Here is a 21,114-nt window from a genome sequence, read left to right on the forward strand (position 1 = left end):
TGGAATGGCCATTCAGAATTCCCACAGTGAAGCTGGTGATTGGGGCCAGTTTTCAACAACTATGGGCTAGGCAACCAGAATGTGGCTCTCATCCCTTTCCCTGCGTAGCTTTTCTTCTGGTGCTCATTGCACTACATAACAATGTGTGCCAACCAACACTGTGTAGAATGTATCTGGCAAAAATAAATACACAGTTCCTGAAAGCATTTTTTTTTTAACTAACTGTAGTATTTCAGTGTTTCTACCATTTTGTTATCCTCGTGCTGGACACCCGGCACGAGGATACTTCTTGTTTCTTGTATCTTTTGTTCTTGGTTCCACGATCTGGTGCAGAACGCGGCATGCCAGGATTCCAACGACGTTCGTCAGTTGTGGGCGATCCTCGTATGCGGCGTGAGCGTCCAGTCGTGGGTGCAGCTTAAATTCTAAATAAAGAAGTGTTATCGCTTTACAAATGTTTTGTTTGTAATTTACTACATAAACCTTCCATAGGTGGTTTCTAAACCACGTTTGCTGTCAGTAAGCAAAGTCTTTTTCGATTTAGTACCATTCGAGAGGGCATTATCATTGAGATAATTGCTGTTAATCCTTCTTGTAAATCTTGCATCTGGCACAAGAAGCATAAGATTACTCTCATAGTCATCATGTACATGCCCACCCATCTATGTTTTGTTATAACTATCACTGTCTCTCCAGTTAGTAAAAATGTGAAAGTGTGACCTTTGTCTCTCCTTATCTGTCCTTGCATGAGTTGACCGAGCCTTTGCTAAGAATCAACACCCACCTTCACCTCAGCAATTGAAGTGCCAGGCAAATCCCATCATTAAACGCAGGATTTATTTTATGTCTGCTTTTTCTGGACGATGGTTTAAGTAACATGGCCGAATATTTTCATTGTGATGTGCATGATGTGAATGTGACAGCACCATCGGTCGTGGCCTGATTGGAAGGCCTTGAAGAAACAGAGCGTGTTGAGCCAATGGGAGAGAGCCCGCGTCACGAGCTAGGAAGACGCTAAGAGGCGACGTATGTCAGTCAGTGCAGAACCTGTCCCCCCAATGAAACTACTAAACAACGGCAAAATGCAACCCAGGAACATGTCTGCTGAACTGCCAAGCATTTCAATTCGGAGAGAAATATTCAGCAAGGAAGATCTTGGCGGCTGAATGAGGCTTCAAACCCCACAAGTAACACATCACCTACAGAGCAAGCGCTGTGTAGGCTTGACCTGAAAAGGATATGTTGACCCATTGACTTTTATGGAAGACATTGGGGCAATGTCCTTGGCAGCGTCTGAAAAGGGCTCCCTGATGCTGGGTTTAAAATTCAGCTGGTCCCACAATAGCCATAAATGTTGTTGGAAAAGCTTTCAACAGGAAAAATGGAGCGACCAGGAAATGTTGTGTTTTTTTAGAGAGATTGCAGGGCGTCCTCTCCACTCTCCTGAAAGTTATTATCAAATTCTGTTAGCAGTTCAACCTTGGATACAAGTATTCAGAGCCAGATCATTAGGTACCAGCTCCCTTCTTTGAGATGAAAGGGAATTCTCATAATTTACTTTGCAGGTACACATTACCTCATATCAACTGGTCATCTCCTGTAACTTCAATATTCTAAGGAGACATTCCAGTGAGACACACAGTCATCAATGGTAGGACATTTACCAACCTTAACCACCTAGATTAGCCGGCCACAGACACCACTAGTTTTGAAGCAAAATGCTGTTGCAGAGTCTCAGGCAGAGCAGTAGACAACTTTCACGAGGTAAGTTTTAATTCTTCTTTTGTTACAGGTTGAACCTCTTCTTGGAGTAATTCAAGTCAAGGTGTTTTACACGCTAAGTGAGTCAGCCATTGGTAGTGAACAGGACCTAGACAATCCTAATCAAATTCCCAGTCATCGCTCTACCCGTTTTATTAGCAAGGGATGCATGTCTTGTCCTGAGTACATGCTGTAATCCATCAAAACTACACCTGAGTTCCTAGCATCAAAAATCCATACGCTTGGATAACCTCACGTGTGACAAGTAGTGCTCTACGCATCTACTGATTGATTGATTGATGAATCATCAGATATAGAGAACATTTACCCCCTCCCAGTTTAATTGCATCCCTTTCCATAAAGATTATCACCTCAGACAACTTTTGTCCTTAGCCTTGTGCTGAGCATGCAGAGGCATATCACCGGGGGTATGGATCCTAAAGTAATTAATGAAAATTAGTACTTATCACATTGTATGGCAGTAAACAAATCTACAATTTTGGTGGAACGGACACTGCAAACACGTGGGCCTCGGTGCCTCTGGTAGTATTCTGTCAGCATACACTAGTTATTCCCCCTGTGGGCACGGCTTTCCTGAGTGCCACTGGCATCCCTTCCTACTGTGGAAACATGCTACAGATTTTGTTGAGTCATAACATCTCAATAACAGGGCACAGTAGACTTCTCCCTCCCAGTGACAACACATGAAGTGAGAGTGAATCCAAACAAAAATTGGTAATGCAATACAGCTAGTTTCAAGCAGAATATTCTATATATTTTAGAATTCCTAAAAAAGATTTTTGGTAGTTGAAATCTAAGTTCACTACTGGTCTTTTCAGGCCAATTTACAGATATACTGGGCAATTGTGTTTGGCATTATTTTCTAAACTTTAAAATTCAAATGTATCCATATATTTTTGTAAAGCACTAACTATGCCATGCAGCGGAGGTGACCAGCGAGGCATGAAATCTAGAATATGTTCTGCTTTATAAGCAGGTGGATTGGTAGGTTACACCCGCTGTAGAGCTCAAAGTAAAAGAAGTCTGGAGGAAAAATAATTGTGTGGGAACGTGGTACAGAGATAGAGAGCCAAATTTATCAAGGTTTTGCGCCACTTTTGCGGCACGCAAGTGGGCTCAAGGACAACATAAATCCTAAGTGAGGTTTATCAAGCCACGGAAAGCCACCTTGCGTGTCCCTACATGGCTTAATAAATCTAGAGTAGTGCAAAGCAGTGCAAATTACTCTCTTGCATTTACTATGCGGCAGTGAGGTGTGCCATGGGTGGGGCTTTGGTGTTCCAGGCATCCACCCATGGATTTTTTCCCATTCCCATATTTACCACAAGTTGTAGACCTCGCAATGCGTCAAAAAATGCTATGCCTTCCAGGTGAGGCATAATGAGTAGAAATATCTTTATTTCTCCGCGTTTTCTCAGCCCATGTAGAAAGAGAAAAATGCCTCCCAGGATTGATTTTGTGCAGGAATGTGTCCTTTGCTGCATAAAAAAACACCTGCCTACAATGCAGGCGCCCTTGCACCATGACGCAAGGGTGCCTGCGTTGGTGCTAGGCACCCAAAAGTGCGCCAACACTAGGAAAGGACAGGAATCAGATGTATAATGGCAAATACAGCGCATTCCTGTACTTTCCCTTTCATGAAGCGCAGCAAGGTGGCTTACTGCATTGTGCTGTGTGAAAGAATGATAAATCTGCCCCAAGTACCTTACACTAACTATGCAATGTCCGTCATTGTCTTCAAAACACTCCATATATTGAGTGGAACTAGCCTGTCTTCAAAACACTCTATATAATGAGTGGAACTAGCTTTCCGTCTCATTTTGCTGCTGTGTTCCTGACAATGAGTTACAGCTGGTAAGCCACCACACTTAGGGGCCGATTAGGATGGCGGACGGACTTGCGTCCGTCCGCCACCCCTGAGTAGGAGGGACCGTCCGCATGGGCAGCGGCGGTCCCTCCATGGCAATTAGGATGTGACCGCCACCCTGGCGGTCACATCCTGTATGTTTTACATTGCGGCGGGTGCTGCTTCAAGCAGCACCCGCCGCAATGTAAAAAACGAAAGCAGTGCATTTGCATGCACAAAGCGGCAGGCACCGCGCGGTGCCTGCCGCTTCGTGCACGCAAAGGCAGGGGGGTACCTTAGGTACCCCCCATGTGCACCCCCCACGCAACCTTCACCCAGGGGGCCCGCAACGGGCCCCCAAAGTGAATGTCCGTATGCTTTTCCACGGCGGCAAAGCCGCCGCGGAAAAGCATTACTTTCCCTACATCCTAATATGGCTGGCGGTGTCTGATAGACACCGCCAGCCATGTTAGTGCTTTTCCGCCGTGGTCGCCTTCCGACCGCGGCGGAAAAGCGGCGGACAGATTGTGAGACCCACCAGCCATCCTAATTTGGCGGTGGGTCTTTCAGGCCTCCTCGGCGGATTTTCCACATACTCCGGGCCGGCGGTGGCTTCCGCCGGCCCGGAGTATGTGGAAAATCCGCCATCATAATGACCCCCTTTATGCTAAAAAAAATAGTATTCCAATTGTGGCTCAAGAAGGCACCCAATCTCTAGTAACCTTCTATTGCTTCTCAAATAAGGTTGCACTCGCAAAATGAAGAAAAAAAAAGATTAATATATTATTTACTAAATTATCCTTGGCTTTCAACAAACACAATGGACAATTAGAATCCACTCATTACGATGCATGTGAGTTAAAATTTCTTTGTTGCTTTTCAGGGAAATAGAGACACATTTGTGACAAATACAGACACATGTAGATGAGATAAACAGTGATACACCAAGGTCACAAGTCTAAACGTGTTTATTGAGTTTATTCAGTTGGGTGTAGGAGATATTGTGCCATAAGTACACCCATCGCTCAGACCTAAAGTTCACAATCCTAATAGGACTTTCAACCATGTGCCATTGTCATAATTATTCTGTCAAGATTATATATCGTACAATACAGGAGGCACCTACACATAATCACCATGAACAGCCCCTGTAGTCAAAGACATTACATTACTATGCAAAGATCTATTAGAAAATACCTGAAAAATGATGATGTACAAAATAATTTGTAGCAAAAACGAGCAACTGAACCAGATATTTTTCAGATCATCATGTAAATTACTCCTGTTTCTAAATACCAACAAATTAACACTTTGAACAACCATTCTGTGAAAATGGGGGATGAACAGTACTGGTTTCAATAATTATTTTGATAACATGTATTAATGATTCTTGTAATGACTATTCGATAGCTAGGCTAGAAGAGAAATGACAGGACACATCTCCTCCCATTCTATCAACAATTCAAATGTGTCAAATCACTTTAGTTATAGTATTAGTTATTTTTGATGGAATACCTCATGCACAAATGGTCCAGTTTATATATTAGGGGTATGCAAAAACCTGGTGGTAATGGGCAGTATAAACTGCTAAATGTTTCCCCAACATGGGAGACAACTACAATGACAAAGGGAGCATTTTCTTTTTCTTTAAAAAAAAAAAAAAAAAAAAAAATACCACTTCAGGATTTTCGTTTTGAAAATAGAAAAGAAAAATAGTTTAACGGCACTGTCAGCATGACAGCAGTCCTGCCAACACTGTACAAGTATACGCCGTCTAATTTTTATGGGTGGAGTTACGTCCTCCTCCAGGCCAACAGAGATGACTCCATCTGCCAAATTATAAATCAGGCCCTATGTACTGGTGATAAAGTGAGTCAACAAAGTGCTGCCTGGCGTGCTTGTCACCATTGATCACTCTCCTATCTTCCCAGCTGACTCCCTCCCCCCCACATCTCCCTGAATAAATCCTTTAACCAACACTTCCTTAGATCTAATTGATTGCACAGCCACTGCATCCATCTTCTATTTTCACAATGTTCCATTTCTCCACAAAAATGTATGAAATAATTTCCTGAGGTGCTTATTGTATTGGTATATATGGTTCCTAAACAATGACTATAGATGTAAAGTTTATGAGTAGAAAACATGTGGGTAGAAGCCAAATATGAACTAAAAATGCATCAATGAATATTTCATAGTTTCCAGAATGGAGGTTGCAGTTTTTGCATTTTCTTTGCTCAGTGCACAGTATCTTTGATTGAGAAAAATCTTTGTGAGGGAAGCGTGATGTTCAATATTCTATGCAAAACTGGGGTGTCATACTTGGTTTTGAATTCCCTAAGCTAGGAACACAGGCACTAAAAATTAACAGTTTTTTGCCGGAATAAGAAAAGATTTATCGGGCCTCATTTAGAATTTGGCAGACGGGTAATCTGGTAATACCTAATTCTCTTGTAACAAGGCAGACAGGATATAGGTCATGTTTGTGATGAGGTGCACATCTGGGCCTGGCTCAAGCCAGGTCTGGCAGCCAAATCCTGAGGTGAACGCCAGAAGCCAAGGTTCCACATTGTTTGAATGCATAGTTTGCTAAGTACAGGTCAGTCTCTATGAAGAACCTCTTCTGAAACAGAGGATGACCATGTCTCATATGGTCTGGCTGCACTTCAGACTGGCTGTAGGATCTAGTCAAAGGATGAGCTCTAAGCCTTGCCTATGGTTCACTAAGCCAAAGGGCACTATGGGGGGTGGGGGTGACTGGGTGTATGGAAGGTTGAGGACATAACCTGGCCACTGGCCAGGTCTTGCAGCCAACCACCACTGCTCATAGTCGAAATTTAAAGTACATGTGCAGGGTGACTTAGTGCATGGAAGGTTGGGCATAAGGTGTGTTCTACACCATGTTCTGTGGCTACATCAAGCTGTGTACGGGCGAGGGCTGTAGAGTTGATTTGTAACAGATAAGACATATGAGTTAGATGGTGAACAGTCACAAAATCAAGAAAAAAATAATCAAATTGACAGAATATTGTTTTTTTTATATAAAATGGACAGAATATTGAATTGCCAAAATATAGTGGTGCAGAATAATGAAATTCAGGTAAGAAATATTGATTTCCATAATATCGAAGTTAGTAATATCGACAGTCATAATATAGTTGTTAAAAATATCGATTTTTTATAGTGTTTTGAGTGTTAGTATATGTGTTAAAAGTATGTATTATTTTTGTAATGTATGTTTGAATTTTTTTAAAGTAATACATTTTGGGGCCGATTCCGATTCGGTAAAATCCAGTCCGAATCGTTGTACAGAGCCTTTTTCCCGTACGAATCGTACGGAGAACCGTACCCATACGTATGATGTAGTACGATGTGTACCCAATGCAGTTCTCCGCACGATTCGTACCAAAGACCGTACAACCCAATGATCCGTACGAATCATATTCGCAACACGCGGTACGCAACGTCCCTACGGTTCGATGCAGCTTTTTCCGACCCAGCAAGTACGAATCGTGTCTACAGCACCCCGTACGACGCTTTTGCTACGGGAGTTTAAAACGTCCAGAAAACCAGATTTCAGCGCGAAATGCGTACGGAATGGACCCCCGTGTACGGTGCATACACCCCATCATTGCAGGGGTACGGTGCATCGGGGTACGGTGCGTACACCCTTGGATTACAGGGGTACGGTGCGTATGTCCCCGTGCGTACCCCCCCATGAATGTAGCTGTAGGGTGCGTAGGGGTACGGTCCGTATCCCCCAAGGTCGTACGTGTACGGTGCGTACACCCCCTGCGTACTCCCCTTGAATTTAGGGGTACGGTGCTTATGCGATAGTGTAGATCTCCGTATGAATTGCTCATACCCGACGTATCCGTACGAATCGCGTCCCCATTCCCCGGTCCGGAGCGTACTTGGCGGGTCGTACGGCATGTTTACGATTCGTACGGTTTACTGTGCGGGTCTATGTCGTACGGACTCACCCTTCACTTTCGTACAGTTCACGACGATTCATACGTATTTCGAGCCAACAGATCATACTACGTGATTCGGACGGAAACGGCTACGAATACGAATCGACCTACGGATTTGTTTCCCGAATCGGAATCGACCCCTTTATGTTATTTACTTTTGGCGTACTTTAATTCCATAGCGGGTTGTGGGTTTATAGGGGAATAGGGTGGGAACTAATTTAATTAAAGTAACTTCAATATTAATTTTTAGGAATTATTAATTATTTTTAATTTAATTTTGCGTTTTAGTTCTGTAGCGGATTGTGGGTTTATAGGAGAATAGGGTGGGAATTAATTTAATTGTTATTAAGTAATTATTTCTATTTATTGTTATTGATAATTAATGTATTATTAATTAATTATTAATAGGTAATGAATTTTTTTAATTCGTATTAAATTTTATTAATTGTAGTAATTATTTGGAGCGGGTTGTGGGTTTATAGGGGAATAGGGTGGGAATTAATTTAATTGTAATTTATTCATTATTTCAATTATTTTTTGGTATTGATAATTAATTTACTGTTAATTATTACTTGGTACTTTTCTATTACTTAATAATTGTTGGTATTGAAAAATAATTTGTGGGTAATTAATTAATAGGTGATTAATTTTTAATAAAGAAAATGTATTGGTATTTATAATTAATTATTAAATATTTTGTAATTGGTAATGCATTGTAAATAATTTTTTATTGGTATTGATAATTAATTTATTTTTATTTAAATAATAAAACATTACTTTCTCTACTGTTGCTCTCACTGGAGTGGGAATAGTAATTTGTACCCCTACGCTATCCAACACTTTCCCTACTGTTGAACTCACTGGAGTGGGAATAGTCATTTTTATCCCTATACACTATCCAACGCTTTCCCTACTGTTGCACTCACTGGAGTGGGAATAGTAATTTTTACCCTCCCGCTATCCAGCGCTTTCCCTACTGTTGCACTCACTGGAGTGGGAATAGTAATTTTTACCCTCCCGCTATCCAACGCTTTCCCTACTCTTGCACTCACTGAAATAGGAATAGTAAATTCTACCCGCTATCCTATGCTAAAATTATTTAATACTTTTTTAATATTATTAAGTAAATATATATGTATTAAAAAATAACAATGCATGTTTATTTATTTTTTAATTACATTAATTATGTATTCATTTTAAAATTATTTAAGTATTTTTAAGTATGTTTTACTTATTTATAATAGTTATTTTATTATTTTGCATTACTTTTTAGACATTTAAAAAATTCGATATTTTTACAAACTATTTTCTTTACATCGATATTTTGGATTTGATATTTTTGTACTTACCTATTTGGAGACAGAAATTCGATATTCTGGCATTCTATATTTTGTCATCGATATTTTGCCAGGTCGATATTTTGCTCCTCGATATTCTGTCAGTGATCCGAGTTAGATATAGCAAAACAAAAGTAACAGAAAACAAATGTGTTAAAGGCAAGTTACAATTTATTTTGCTCATAAGACATTAATGTATGCTGCTACCATGGATATGTGACCTTTATACTCGATTAATGAATGGGTGAATGTGAGTTAGCTTATTAAAATTAGTTATTTTTGTTTCAATTATCATGTTTTTTGACCATATGTATTACCACTGGCAGGGTATATTGTTTCTTCTGAATGTTACGGTTACAGCCATGTAAATGTATCATCTTTCATGGTTTGTGAGGAACAGAAAAGCTATTCATCCATACAATGTACTTATGCTGTTCTTTCCCTCATGCCCAATTATGGATGGCTCACTCTTGAAGGCTCTATGGAGTGCTGCATGGATGTGACCCTTCCCTCTATTTTTCCAAAGACCCCCAACAAACACATAAATGAAAGGGTCAACACTGCCGTTAATGGTTGAACAGAACATGCTGGCGTGTTGAGCACTGAAGAATGACAATTTCCCTGGTGGAAGAACCTTATAGTAGAGGAGGAGTTCTAGGATGCGTGGGGGTATGGTGGAGATGAGGAAGAACAGTACAGATATGACAATGACAATGTACAGCTTTGGACTTTGGTGCTGCTGGGAGCTGTAGCCTATCTTGCAAAGTAGGGTCAGGTTGGAAATCACCATGAGTGGAGCAACAATGATGAAACCAAAGCTAAATGATGTTATTAGCACTGCAGAGCACTGAGAATCCTCAGTTTCATACATCACTTCATCACAGAAGAAGAACTCGGGTCCAGTCATCAAACAGGAGAGTCCCCAGAGGATCACACACACAATAACTGACTGATGCCTTGGGCGTTGACATTTGTACCACATTGGCTTGAACACAGATAGGCACCGCTCTAAACTGATAGCCGCGAGGAGATAGAGGCTGGTGTTGTAGCCTAGGATACGGAAGAGCCTCAGGGTCAGCAGTACATTCCTAGCTAGGTCTGAAGAGTGCTGTCCAGCCGGGTAGCCAAAGACATAGAGCAGAGTGACGAATGAACTGGAGAGATCGCTCAAGTCTGCCAGAGCCAGGTTAAGAATGTAGACGGTAAACTGGGTTGATGGAATTCTGAAGAAAAGATACCACAGTACAGTTCCATTTCCAAGTAAGCCAATCAGCGAAAAGATGAGAGAGAGGCACCTCAGAGTGAGTAAAAGCGTATGATCCTCCTCGCCAGGCCTGTCAAACCAATCAGAAACCTCTGCAGACCACTCTTGCTCAGTAGTGCTGGTGCTGTTTGGGGTTTGATTTGCCATAGTCACCGACTCAATGATTCAGTAGCATTCGCGTTCTGCCCTGTAAACAAGAAGCAAAAAGACAGATAACTCAAGAATATTTTATCAATAATGTATTTTGAGTGACTAAAGTTTATTATGTATTGAGAATTTGAACACTCCCAACCCACAATTTCTCTTTCAGATGGTCATTGTACATCAACACTCCTTCTTGTGAATGACACTAGCTTGGTCAATGGGCAAAAGGCTTGGAGCAATCACTTAAGATGTTTAGTGTTTTGGGACACAGAATTACATAAGTACTGTAGTGTGGACCTTTGCCATTCAGTTCTATTCAAGGGTATATTTTGCTTTGATTTGTGAAGTCACAACATAGTCAGAAGCTGGAAAAGGGCCAGAGGCTTCAGCTTGTGAGATTAGAGAGGGCACTTGTTCTTCCTAGTTGAACAAACTGGACACCTGAAGAAGATTGCAAGTAAGCCACTAAGGAAAATCCACCCTAGAAATCCACACAGGACAAGATTCATTTGTAAACCATTAAGGTTTATTTAAAATTTAGAAATCATTAATGCAAGCAAAAAGGCAAATGATAAGTCAATTCAATTCATCCTCAGTCAATAGTAAAATAATTTTAAAATCATAAAGACTGCCTCTAAAGAATAAGCAAAATGCTCTGAAATTATTATAAGTATAAATCACTAATAAGATTGTCATGAAGCCTGCCTTCAATGAATAAGGTAAACATTCTCCTAAAACATTAGTACGGATAAAATACACAGAACAACGTGGAGTCTGCTCTCTTAAGTAAAGCTAAGATGGTCTTGTTTACAGTTCAAATACAGTGTATTATATTTCTTTACAAACAGAAATCCATGCTGTCAACGTGCTCTGAAACACGATATCCAACGGTATAACAGAAAAAACATCATGTGAAAAATGACGTTTGCTCAATTACTAATGAATAATCTTGTATTATGTATGGAAGAGAAAAGATCTTGTAAAGATACATCCGAGCTCTTTTTGTTCTCCAGGAACATCACAAACACCAAACAGAATGCAGCTTAAGGATACATCAGAACAGGACTGTAAGACAGCCTGAATTTAAAAATATTTTACAAAATGTTGACGGAAACATTTGCAACTCTCTGTGCACAGACAGAGAAAGGAGAAACATGAGAGTGGAGGCCTAGTTATGTCAAGTTAAACAACTGGAGTATGTTAAATAGAGTGCACTTATATTGTTAATTAAACACAATTCCTTAATTCTGAAATTACTTCTACATAGTCTTGCTATTTTCTCTGATTCCTGCTTATTTTCTCTGATCTTCCCATTTCCATGCTTTATTTTCCCTTTCCCGCCGCAGCTCATTTACTGCTCTGCCTTCTGTCTCATGCTTTTCTCATTACCTGCCCAATTTACTTTCGTTCTCACACCCCCTTTTTATCTCTGATAATCCACACTGCCCGTGTCCCACTCTACTTCTCATGTCTCATTCGTACTTTCTCCAATTTGTCCTTCAGTGTCGCACTGCATCGGATAGATACCATTTCTTCCATCTATTCAAATGTTTCTTCCTGTATTACTCTGACCTTCTTTTAATTTTCAGCATTCCCAAAGGTTCTCAGTACTCCCCTAAATGATCCAAGGAGCACTTGTAGATTATGACACAGATTTACTTTGCATTCCTTTTGTGCTACATTTTTGGCACAGCCACAACACCAATTGATAGTCGAGATTTACAAAGCCTTGCGTGTCTGTGTAAAACAAGCATTGGCATAGCCAATAAGACTCGCTTTTGGGACCTTATAAGTATTTAGTTATGCAGCACAATATCCTTGGCGCAACAACATCAACTGTTGCATGGCTAAACATAAGGTTCCAAAGAAGAGACCTATTTGCCAAAGCTTGTAAATGGATCGCCTTCACGTGGAAATCAACCAAAAAGGCTGATGGACTCCCAGCATCCTCTCTAATGTCAAACGTGCCTTTGTGCTCGAGCCTTCAGACTCTGTGAGGTAACCTAGCACGTAAACTGGCAGAAAATTGCACACCAGTGCAGGTTTTAAGTCTGCAATGGTGGTCCGTTCTTGTGTGTCTGTGGGAGGAGTTCACATTTCATCTCCTGTCAGACCCCCTAAAATGTGTGTATAACACACAGTTGCACTTGTCACAAGTGTGACCCATTGGAATGTATCACTTTCCTGTCCATGTATCAGAAGCATGGATTTTTGTTTCCTGTGCGGATGTGAGATGAATGTACCCACTATCTCATTGTGTCTGTTGTTTCCCTCATGTTTTCTAATGCTTGATGTGTTTCTCCACCCCTTTTGCCAGTAGTAAGTAACCTGCTGTCGTACTGTGCTCCCAGTCGACCATTTCTGTATTTGACTAGGATACATAGCTGTCTTTTTCATATAGAACTTCATCGTGCTGATCAAACTTCTGACCTGAATGTGACCTTCAACAAACTGCATTTTAATTCATTTGCAGGCTGTTGGCAAATTAAATTCAAATTTTAAATCAATAGATTTCCTACTTCCTATTGGGCTGTTAATTACAGGATTTTCAAGATGCCATCCATCACTTTCCAGGCATACTTTTATTTATTTTTTGAAATAGATAACTTGTATAAGATGAACACTATATTACATATATACACAGATGCAACATGTCTAAAATAGTCATTATGTGCGAATACGCAATATTACATTGCATGTCGTTTCAAGTCTCTTAAGTTACTTCAATGATTTTTGTGGCACATTAATTATTTGAAATGTATATGCATCATGAGGTAGTCAACAGCTAAACCAAGCCAGTACTGAAAGTCAATCTATCAGAAAGACGTTTTGCTTTACCCAAACTCTATCATGAGTCTTGTTTTGGGGGAGATGGGGGGGTCGTGGCCTGGCTCCGGAGGAGTGAGCTGCTCAACTTGGCACTCCTTGTGGCCGGGTATGCACCTGCAGGAACCATGTCTCCCCTACGCAACCACTGCTAAACGAGGCAAGCAGTAATATTTGGGAGATCCGCGACCTTACAACGTTGAATAAACGCTGAAAGCTGGTTCGGCCTACGCCACCGGCATCCCACAGAGATCAAGTGGCGGCGTTGGGGATGGAGGTGAGGACCCCGCCTCTGTCTGGAGCTGCCCGGTGGCTGTGCTGCAGCGGCAGAGAGATTTTCTGGATTGGCGCTGCCCCCGGGAGTCTGAGGTAGGAGCGTAGCTGACCGAAGAAGTGGCGCATACCTTGCGGGGGTGGCAGGAGCAGCCAGGGGAGGCAAATGCTGAGCCTCAGAGCAACGGCGGTGATGGCAGGCCTGACTGAAGGCCGGCAGGCACTGTTGGAGCAGCGGCGAGAGGAGATGGATTTGAGCGGAGCGGCGGCCCTCAGGGGCATGAGAAAAGTGACATGAAAATGAGCCTGAGGAGAGGCCCAAACTTACTGCTGGAGGGAACGGGAGCACAATACCAGACAGGGTGCCAGACCCAGGGCGGGACTGGCCATAGCGGGCACCGGGCAATCCCCCGGTGCGCCTGCCCGGATGGGGGCTGTTATGGGCCCCCGGGGGGCGTTTTTGTTACAGGGCCGTTTTTGCAGCATAGCTGCAAAATCGACCCTGTACCAAAAGCGGCTGAAAACCGGCCCCAACAAAGAGCTTGGTGGCACCTCCAACCCCCCCCGAATGGGGAGGGGGGGGCGGCCGAGCACTTTGCCAGGGCCGGTTGTTGTTCCCAGTTCGGCCCTGGCCAGACCGGACAGACGCCGTAGGGAGCTGTAATTAAAGGCTTCGACCATGCGCACAGACGGGGAACCATTTTACGCACTCACAAAGCCCTTTGCGATGCTCTGCCACAAAACTGCTCTCACTTACCACGGAATAGGTGCAACTGTTACCTCCTAAGCCTGGACGGAGGTCTGTGGTACGGCGCCGGACAGGTGAAGATAGCGCCCTGTTGCCCCAGGAGCACATAGTCCAATACATTTAGACACTACCCATACTGGGGGCACTGACCCAGAAAGCAATTCAGCAGCAAGCGATACTAAGCTGCGAGACCCATCCTACACTAAAGGGAAAGCCGCCTTGACTCCTGAACTAACCGCACCGCCGGGACCCGCTGAAGAGGACCCGACCAGGAGGCCATAGCACTGCAGAGCGGGGAGGAGAATCTCGGGCACCAAGACACCTGGGACCCCTAGGATATCATATCGCAAGCCAAACGAACACTACCACCGACACAGAGAACAAGCATTGAAAACGAGTGGTGCACGCGCTTGCGAGCAGCAGGCCGAAGTGGATGCCTGATTGTGCCCCAGGGGGACTGTTGAGTGCATGTGGTGCATTGGCCGTGCGGCCGTGAAAGTGATGCGGCCGTGAAAGTGATCACGGGCTGTAAGGGTGCCCGCGAGATGGCGCATGTGCTCGAAAGCCAGATGGCGGCTGTGCGCGAGCTCGATGAGCGAGCTCGCGTGCATAACCGCAAGCTTGTCGCCAACGTAGTAGCACTTTGAAAAGTCCACTACTAAATGTCTCGGCAGACAGCGCATGCGCTGGCTCAGGCGAGACCTAAAAAAATACAAGTGGCAAAACGTAGTGCCTTGCACTGCCTTGCGTTAGAATGCATCGGGTAGGAGTCATATGGGCGGAGGACTGGCATTCCTATGCATCCATCCATGTATTTTGACGCAAACCCAAGTTTACTTAAGGCAGCAAACCTGGGTTTGTGCCAAGACGGTGCGCCTACCCAAGGGAGGTATAACGAGGAGAAATATATTCATATCTCCTTGTTACGTCTTCATTCAATGCATACTGAATTCTGTAGCACACATAGAAAGGAATATGTCACTAGGAATTGTGTTTTTGCAGAAAGGTATTCCTTCCTGCAAAATATCAATCCTGCCCATAATGAAGGAACCCTTGCGTTGTGGCACAAAAGTACCTTCATTGGCGCCAAGCAGCCAGATGCATGTCAACACAGGGAGATAATAAATAATAAGACACTGTTCAGTTTGCTCCTGTTAATGCAAAGCAGTGCAACAGCAAGTCTTGCTGCATTGCTTTGCCCAAACGTCTTGTAAATTTGCCCGTGGATGTAATTCTACAGTCTGGGGATATGTGCATGTGTGAATTATTGGAATACACTTACAGTAAATAAATACATGGTAAGTGGAAAGCCTTGTACATATTGTACCATTGTGCTGCCCAACAGCCTCTCTATAGGCGTTCAAAAGGAGGTAGGCATGCCCAATGCTAATCTGTAGACCAGAGCCTAAGGAAATGAACACTTTTCAGAAATAACACGAGAGTTCCCATCTAGCAAGTGTAAAGAATATCCCACTGTGAACCAGGAATATCAAAGATCGCATGACCAGATACCATAGTCATATTGAGGACATGACCACTGTTCTAACGCTAAAAAGATCTTGTTTTAAAGTGTGATAGGTGATATTAAGGAAAGGAATGGTCAGAATGGAAATATTACTATCTCACACATCCATGCTGGTGTTGTGTCTTATGATAGAGAATTGACAATAGATAATAACAATGGCCAATTTTAAATCTGTTTCAAATCTGTTCCTTGTGGATATTCATACATTACCTAACCTGGTTACTGAAAGTCATTACAATCTGCTAAACAGAATAGCTCAAAGGTTTAAAGTCACCAAGAGTTAAATGAACATGTCCTTGTAGGATAATAGATATGTAACCAGATGTGAACATCAAATATGCCCAATAGGACGGTGTAGTGTCATGTTGCATGGGCTCTACCATGGCAGAATATTGTTTGAGCGTATGCCTGTCACATCATAGGGGCACAGGTCAGCTTCTTCATGCATGGTGTCACTTTTGTTACCCTAATCTTCACAGAGGTGAAATTGACAAAATAAGAAAGTCTTTGGACCCCGATTTTCTCACCTATGCATCACCACTCACTAATCAGCCATCAGTCATCTCACCCTGCTTGAACCACCGGCCCCCCAAGCTGCGCTGTGCGCTCATAAACTCCTTTCCTAAACAAGGGTTTGAACTGGCTGTCTTTATAGACATTCAGTGTTAGACCTGGCACCATTGGTGTTGGTCTCCCTTCCATTTTTGCTGTGCCTCATGTATTTCTGCTGGTGTTAGATGCTTTGGGCACTGTGCCACTGCTATTCAGTGCCACAGCGCAAGTGCTCCCAATTGTAAAGTGTTGTATTAATCAGTGGTTCCATGTTTGGCTATTTGGTTTACTTATCAGACCCTACTCTAGTGCACTGAGTGTGCCTAGGATGTGTAAATTCAAATGATGCTGGTGGACCTGCAGCACCGGTTGTGCCACTCACAGAAGCAGCCTTGTAAAATGTGTCTAAGGTCTGCCATTGGAGAGCCTGCCTGCAGTCTGGTACTGTCATGCTGACTGGTTAAGTGCACCCACTTCTCAGTCCCTAAACCTTCCCTTTTCTTTATGTCAGTCACCGCTATGGTAGGCCCGAGGGCAGGGTGCATTGTAAGCATAAGGTAGGACAAGCCCTGATGTGTGTATCATGTCCTAATAGTGAATTACAGCCATTTTCGTTTTTCACTATTGCAAGGCTACCTGTTCTCCATAGGCCAGAATGGGCTGTTAGAGTTATTACATTTTACAATCCTAACTGTCTCAGACAACCTGGAAGAAATTCGAGTTTAGTATGCCTGAACTCAGAATAATAAAATACATCTTTTAGTAAAGTTTATTTTAATATTCTGTGTTTGCAAATACCACTTTAAGAAAGTAGGTATTTGCTTGTCTAACCATTAAAACCTGCCTCTCCTATGTCTGGTTTCGTGAGTGACAGGGCTGGAGAATTCCAGGAGGCAGGCTGAGTCACCCAGTGGTGAATAGAGAGATCTGCATCTAGATGGGAGGGAGGAGTTGCACCTGAACCTTGAATAGGGCTGTGCCTGCCTTCCATAATGCTGGCTTCACCCCCTGGGGAGCGGCTGATGTCTCTGCCCTGCACACTGATAGAAGAGAAGGAGTCCTGTAAACAAAGTGCTCCAGAACTGTACTTGTCTTCCACAATGCTGGCTCCACCTCCTGTGGGGCATCTGGTGTGCCTGCCCTGCACTGTGAAAGGAAAGGAGAAGTCTGGTAAACAGAGTGCTTCAGAACTGGTTTGGACTGGGCAAAGGCTCCTCTCCCCTCAGAGAACAAAGGATTTTGGAGTATAAATATTGGGACCCGTCCCCATGAGATTAGATCACTTTGGACTACAAGAAGAACCCTTTACTGAGGAGAGGAACCTGAAGAAACTGAGGAGAGACTATTCCCAAGCTGAAGTGCTGCTTGGGGAATTAGCCTGCAGTGGTTGCCTTACTGCCAAAGGAAGGAGAAAGGAACTTTGTGTACTTTGCTTTCAACTTGTGATGGATCTCCAAGGGCTTGGGAAAGAGTTTGCCTCCTGCTGGGAAAACAGACTTCAGCTCCCCAGAGTTTTTTTGGAAGTGCCTGCTGCTGTTTTGGGCCTTCTGAGGAACTGCGTGTCGCAAGGAGCTGAAAGCGCGACTCAACTAGAAGAAGCGTGTCGCCATCGATGTGCCTGCCGTCGCAACTCCGAAGGAGGGTGTCGCCGCTGGAACTGTCGCACTGCACCGCATTCCAGAGAAGCGTGCTGCAACGAAGAGGAAGCGTGTCGCCGTCGCTGCTGCTGCCGCTGCAACTCCGAAGAAGGGTGTCGCCGCTGTAGTTGTCGCTCTGCACCGCACCAGGAGAATACTCTCGCAAAGAGGTCGGAGCATGTTGCCGTCACTGTGCCTGCCGTCGCAACTCCGAAGGAGGGTGTCACCGCTGGAACTGTCGCAATGTACCGCATTGATCAAGAGCACCTCGCAACCCCGAGAAGAGCTCCGCCATCGGAGCTGCTGCCTTCGCATCTTGGATGTCGCCGCTGTAGTTGTTGCATCGGGCGGAGGCTTCACGCATCGTGGAGAAGAGCGTCGCCGGTGGAGCTGTTGCCGTCGCATCGTAAGGGTGCAGCCCACTCATCGAACCGAGGGCTTCTCGCATCTCCAAGAAGCGTGCCGCATCTGGAAGATCTTCACGTCTTTATTTCTTCGTATCTGAATTTTGCCGCATTTCCCATCCCTGCGACATTGCTTGTCATGGAAGCGCAAAGCAACCTAAGGTACATTGACGCAGAGTGTTGCATCTAAGAACTGAACTGAACTAAGCTTGAATCTACCATCTTAAAGCAATCATAGTGTGTATTTCTGTCATTTATGGTCTTGTCCATTTGTAGTGTTGTCACTGGGTTACTGTATGTGGTCACAACTGGTTAACTTACAACGCCTCTGAAATAAGGCTTGACTGCTCGCGCTACGCTACCTAGAGGGTGATCAGGGGTTATTTTAGGAGTGTAATCCCCTTAGCCTGACTAGAGGGTCCCTATTTGTCACACGTACCTACCTGTGCCAACTAGAGACCCCAAAATCTAACAATCAGCAAATGAATTTGCTTGCTATAATTGAAACATGGGTGGGCGCATTGTCTAGCACCAACCTTGCAGCGGTAGTTCCCAGCAGATTTTCAATCCACAGTCTGGATAGACCTCTGAAAAGGGGATCTATCGCAAATGTTTTTGGGCTAAATTTGATATAGTTTGGTTGTAAAGCACTCGTGTTCAGTATGAAATTTTCAAAAAAACAGTCTTTTAAGGCATGTTACTTTACCTGTTCCTAGGAGTGCCTTTTTAAAATCTATCGGCTCACTGCTGAAAGCCGGCTCATGTGCTAATGACTTCCCCGCCCTCGGTGATTTTAATGTTCATCTCGAGTCATCCTCAGATAGAGACATCAGGGCTTTCCTCGGAATGATGTGCACCCTAGGTCTGATGCAATGAATGAACAAGCTCACATCAGGTGGGGCACACACTAGGTGTCATCTTCTCAAACAATCCCCATATTAGTGCAAATTATGTCTTGCCACTTGTCTGGTCCTACCATCATGCAATTATTTTTTAAATTAACATTCTACCAAATTTCCAACCAAGCGCTGCTCCTGGCCGCCCATCCCTCTTTCGTGCTTGAAACAAAATTGACATTGACCATCTTACGCATCAGCTTACACAATCACAACCTTCACTTTCTCATGATACCGAGGAAAACCCTTTAGACTATTCTAACTGTCTAAATACAGCCTTCACCAGGCTAGTTCCATATAAAATCTACTCTGCTTATAGGAATACACCCTCTGTGACCTGGTTTACAGACGGCCTTAGAATAGAAAAATAAAAGTGCTGGAGACAGGAAAGATTATGGCGTTCGCAATATGGCAAGTTGGAGAAAGCCTGGTATAAGTTTGCTTTGTCCAAATATAAATTCTTATCGAGGTAAGAAAAAAGTGACTACTTCATGCAACAAATTTATCTAGCAAAGAACTCAACCATAGATCTTTTCCAAGTAGTTACTAAACTAACTACACTCCCAGGCAGTAAAGTAGCAAACTGCGGTCAATCCTTCTGTGACACACTGGCTCATTGCTTCTGCAACAAGGTTCTCCGAATCTACTCAAAGTTTGAGGCCTCCTAAAACAGACCCCACTGGAAAAACTATTCAGGTGAATTCTGTTCAGGAGACCTTTATTGAATTCTCCCCAGTCACCTCAGATCTGGTTGTAAAAATGATGCACTCCACAAAATCAGGTTCTCCTTTAGATCCATGTCCACCCGCTGTGCTGAACTTGGTTCCCGATCTGATAGCATTAACACTCAAGGCTATCTTCAATTCAATGTTTAAGACTGAAGTTCTCCCTTCTCAATAGAAAAGAGCCTCTATTCTTCCCCTCACAAATAAGCCCGCTCGAACTTGGCAGACGCCAAAAACTTTTGCCCCATCTCCTACATTCCACTCCCGGCAAAATATTTAAGAAAGTGATGAACTAACAGCTTTCACAGTTTATTCAAGCAAATCATCTTCTGCACCCAACACAAATTGGGTTCAGACCTGGTCACAGCACAGACACTGCTTTGTTTAAGGCCACAGAGGAGATAAGGGTTGTGCTGCATAGGGGAGGAGGTGCAGTTCTTATTCTCCTAGACCTGTTGGCAGCCTCTGATATGGTTGACCAAAAACGTCTGATCAGCTGTCCAGGAGAGTTAGGAATCGAAGATAAGGCCCTGGCCTTGCTGACTTCATTTCTAACTAGCAGGATAAATACGGTAACACATGATCATTATTTCTCTACTCCTTTCTCTCTTTCTTGCATGGCCCCACAGGTACTCTCGCTCAGCCCAACGGTATCCAACATATATGTAACAGGGCCGGCTAATATGATTAAAACCTTTGGCTTCTCGCTAACATCCTATGCTGACGACACTCAAATTGTGGTGCCAGCTTTTAACATTGATAACATTTGCACCAAATCCCATGACTGTATGCTTGCCACCTGTCTATGGATAAACAAAAATTGCCTAAAGAGAAACTCAGGAAAGACTGAGGTTGTGTTATTTGGAAACCTTTCTCTTATTTGGGCCCCATCCAGGTGGCCTGAGGAACTGGGACCTCCTCTTAGGAGGCAAGGAATTGAGGTGTTGGTATTGACAATAAACTGAAGTTTGGAAGCCAGGTTAATGCTGATGTTTCCTCCTCCTTCTTCACACTGAGGGCAATTTAAAAAATTCTTCCGTATATTCTGGCCAATGCCAAAAAAACTGTCATCACTGCTTAGTCTTGACTACTGTAACGGCCTCTATGTGAATATGCAGGAACAGTATCTGAATAGACCCCAGACTCTGAAAAATGCAGCAGCAAGTTTGCTATTGGGTATT

At 43.4% G+C, this 21,114-nt stretch overlaps 1 protein-coding gene across 3 annotated transcripts in view; it reads right to left on the reverse strand.

Moving 5' to 3' along the window:
- Positions 1 to 4,578: 4,578 nt before the first annotated feature.
- LOC144768669 (proto-oncogene Mas-like) overlaps positions 4,579 to 21,114 on the reverse strand; it is a 108,759-nt gene continuing 92,223 nt past the window's right edge. For all 3 annotated transcript variants that reach the window (XM_078652493.1, XM_078652510.1, XM_078652501.1), the window contains exon 3: positions 4,579 to 10,390. In XM_078652493.1, coding sequence (XP_078508619.1) covers positions 9,349 to 10,350 — 1,002 coding nt within the window. In that variant the 5' untranslated portion in view covers positions 10,351 to 10,390 and the 3' untranslated portion in view covers positions 4,579 to 9,348. The remainder of the gene's footprint in view (positions 10,391 to 21,114) is intronic.

The sequence above is a fragment of the Lissotriton helveticus genome, chromosome 1_1 (genome assembly GCF_964261635.1).
Source record: "Lissotriton helveticus chromosome 1_1, aLisHel1.1, whole genome shotgun sequence".
Classification (NCBI taxonomy): Eukaryota; Metazoa; Chordata; class Amphibia; order Caudata; family Salamandridae; genus Lissotriton; species Lissotriton helveticus.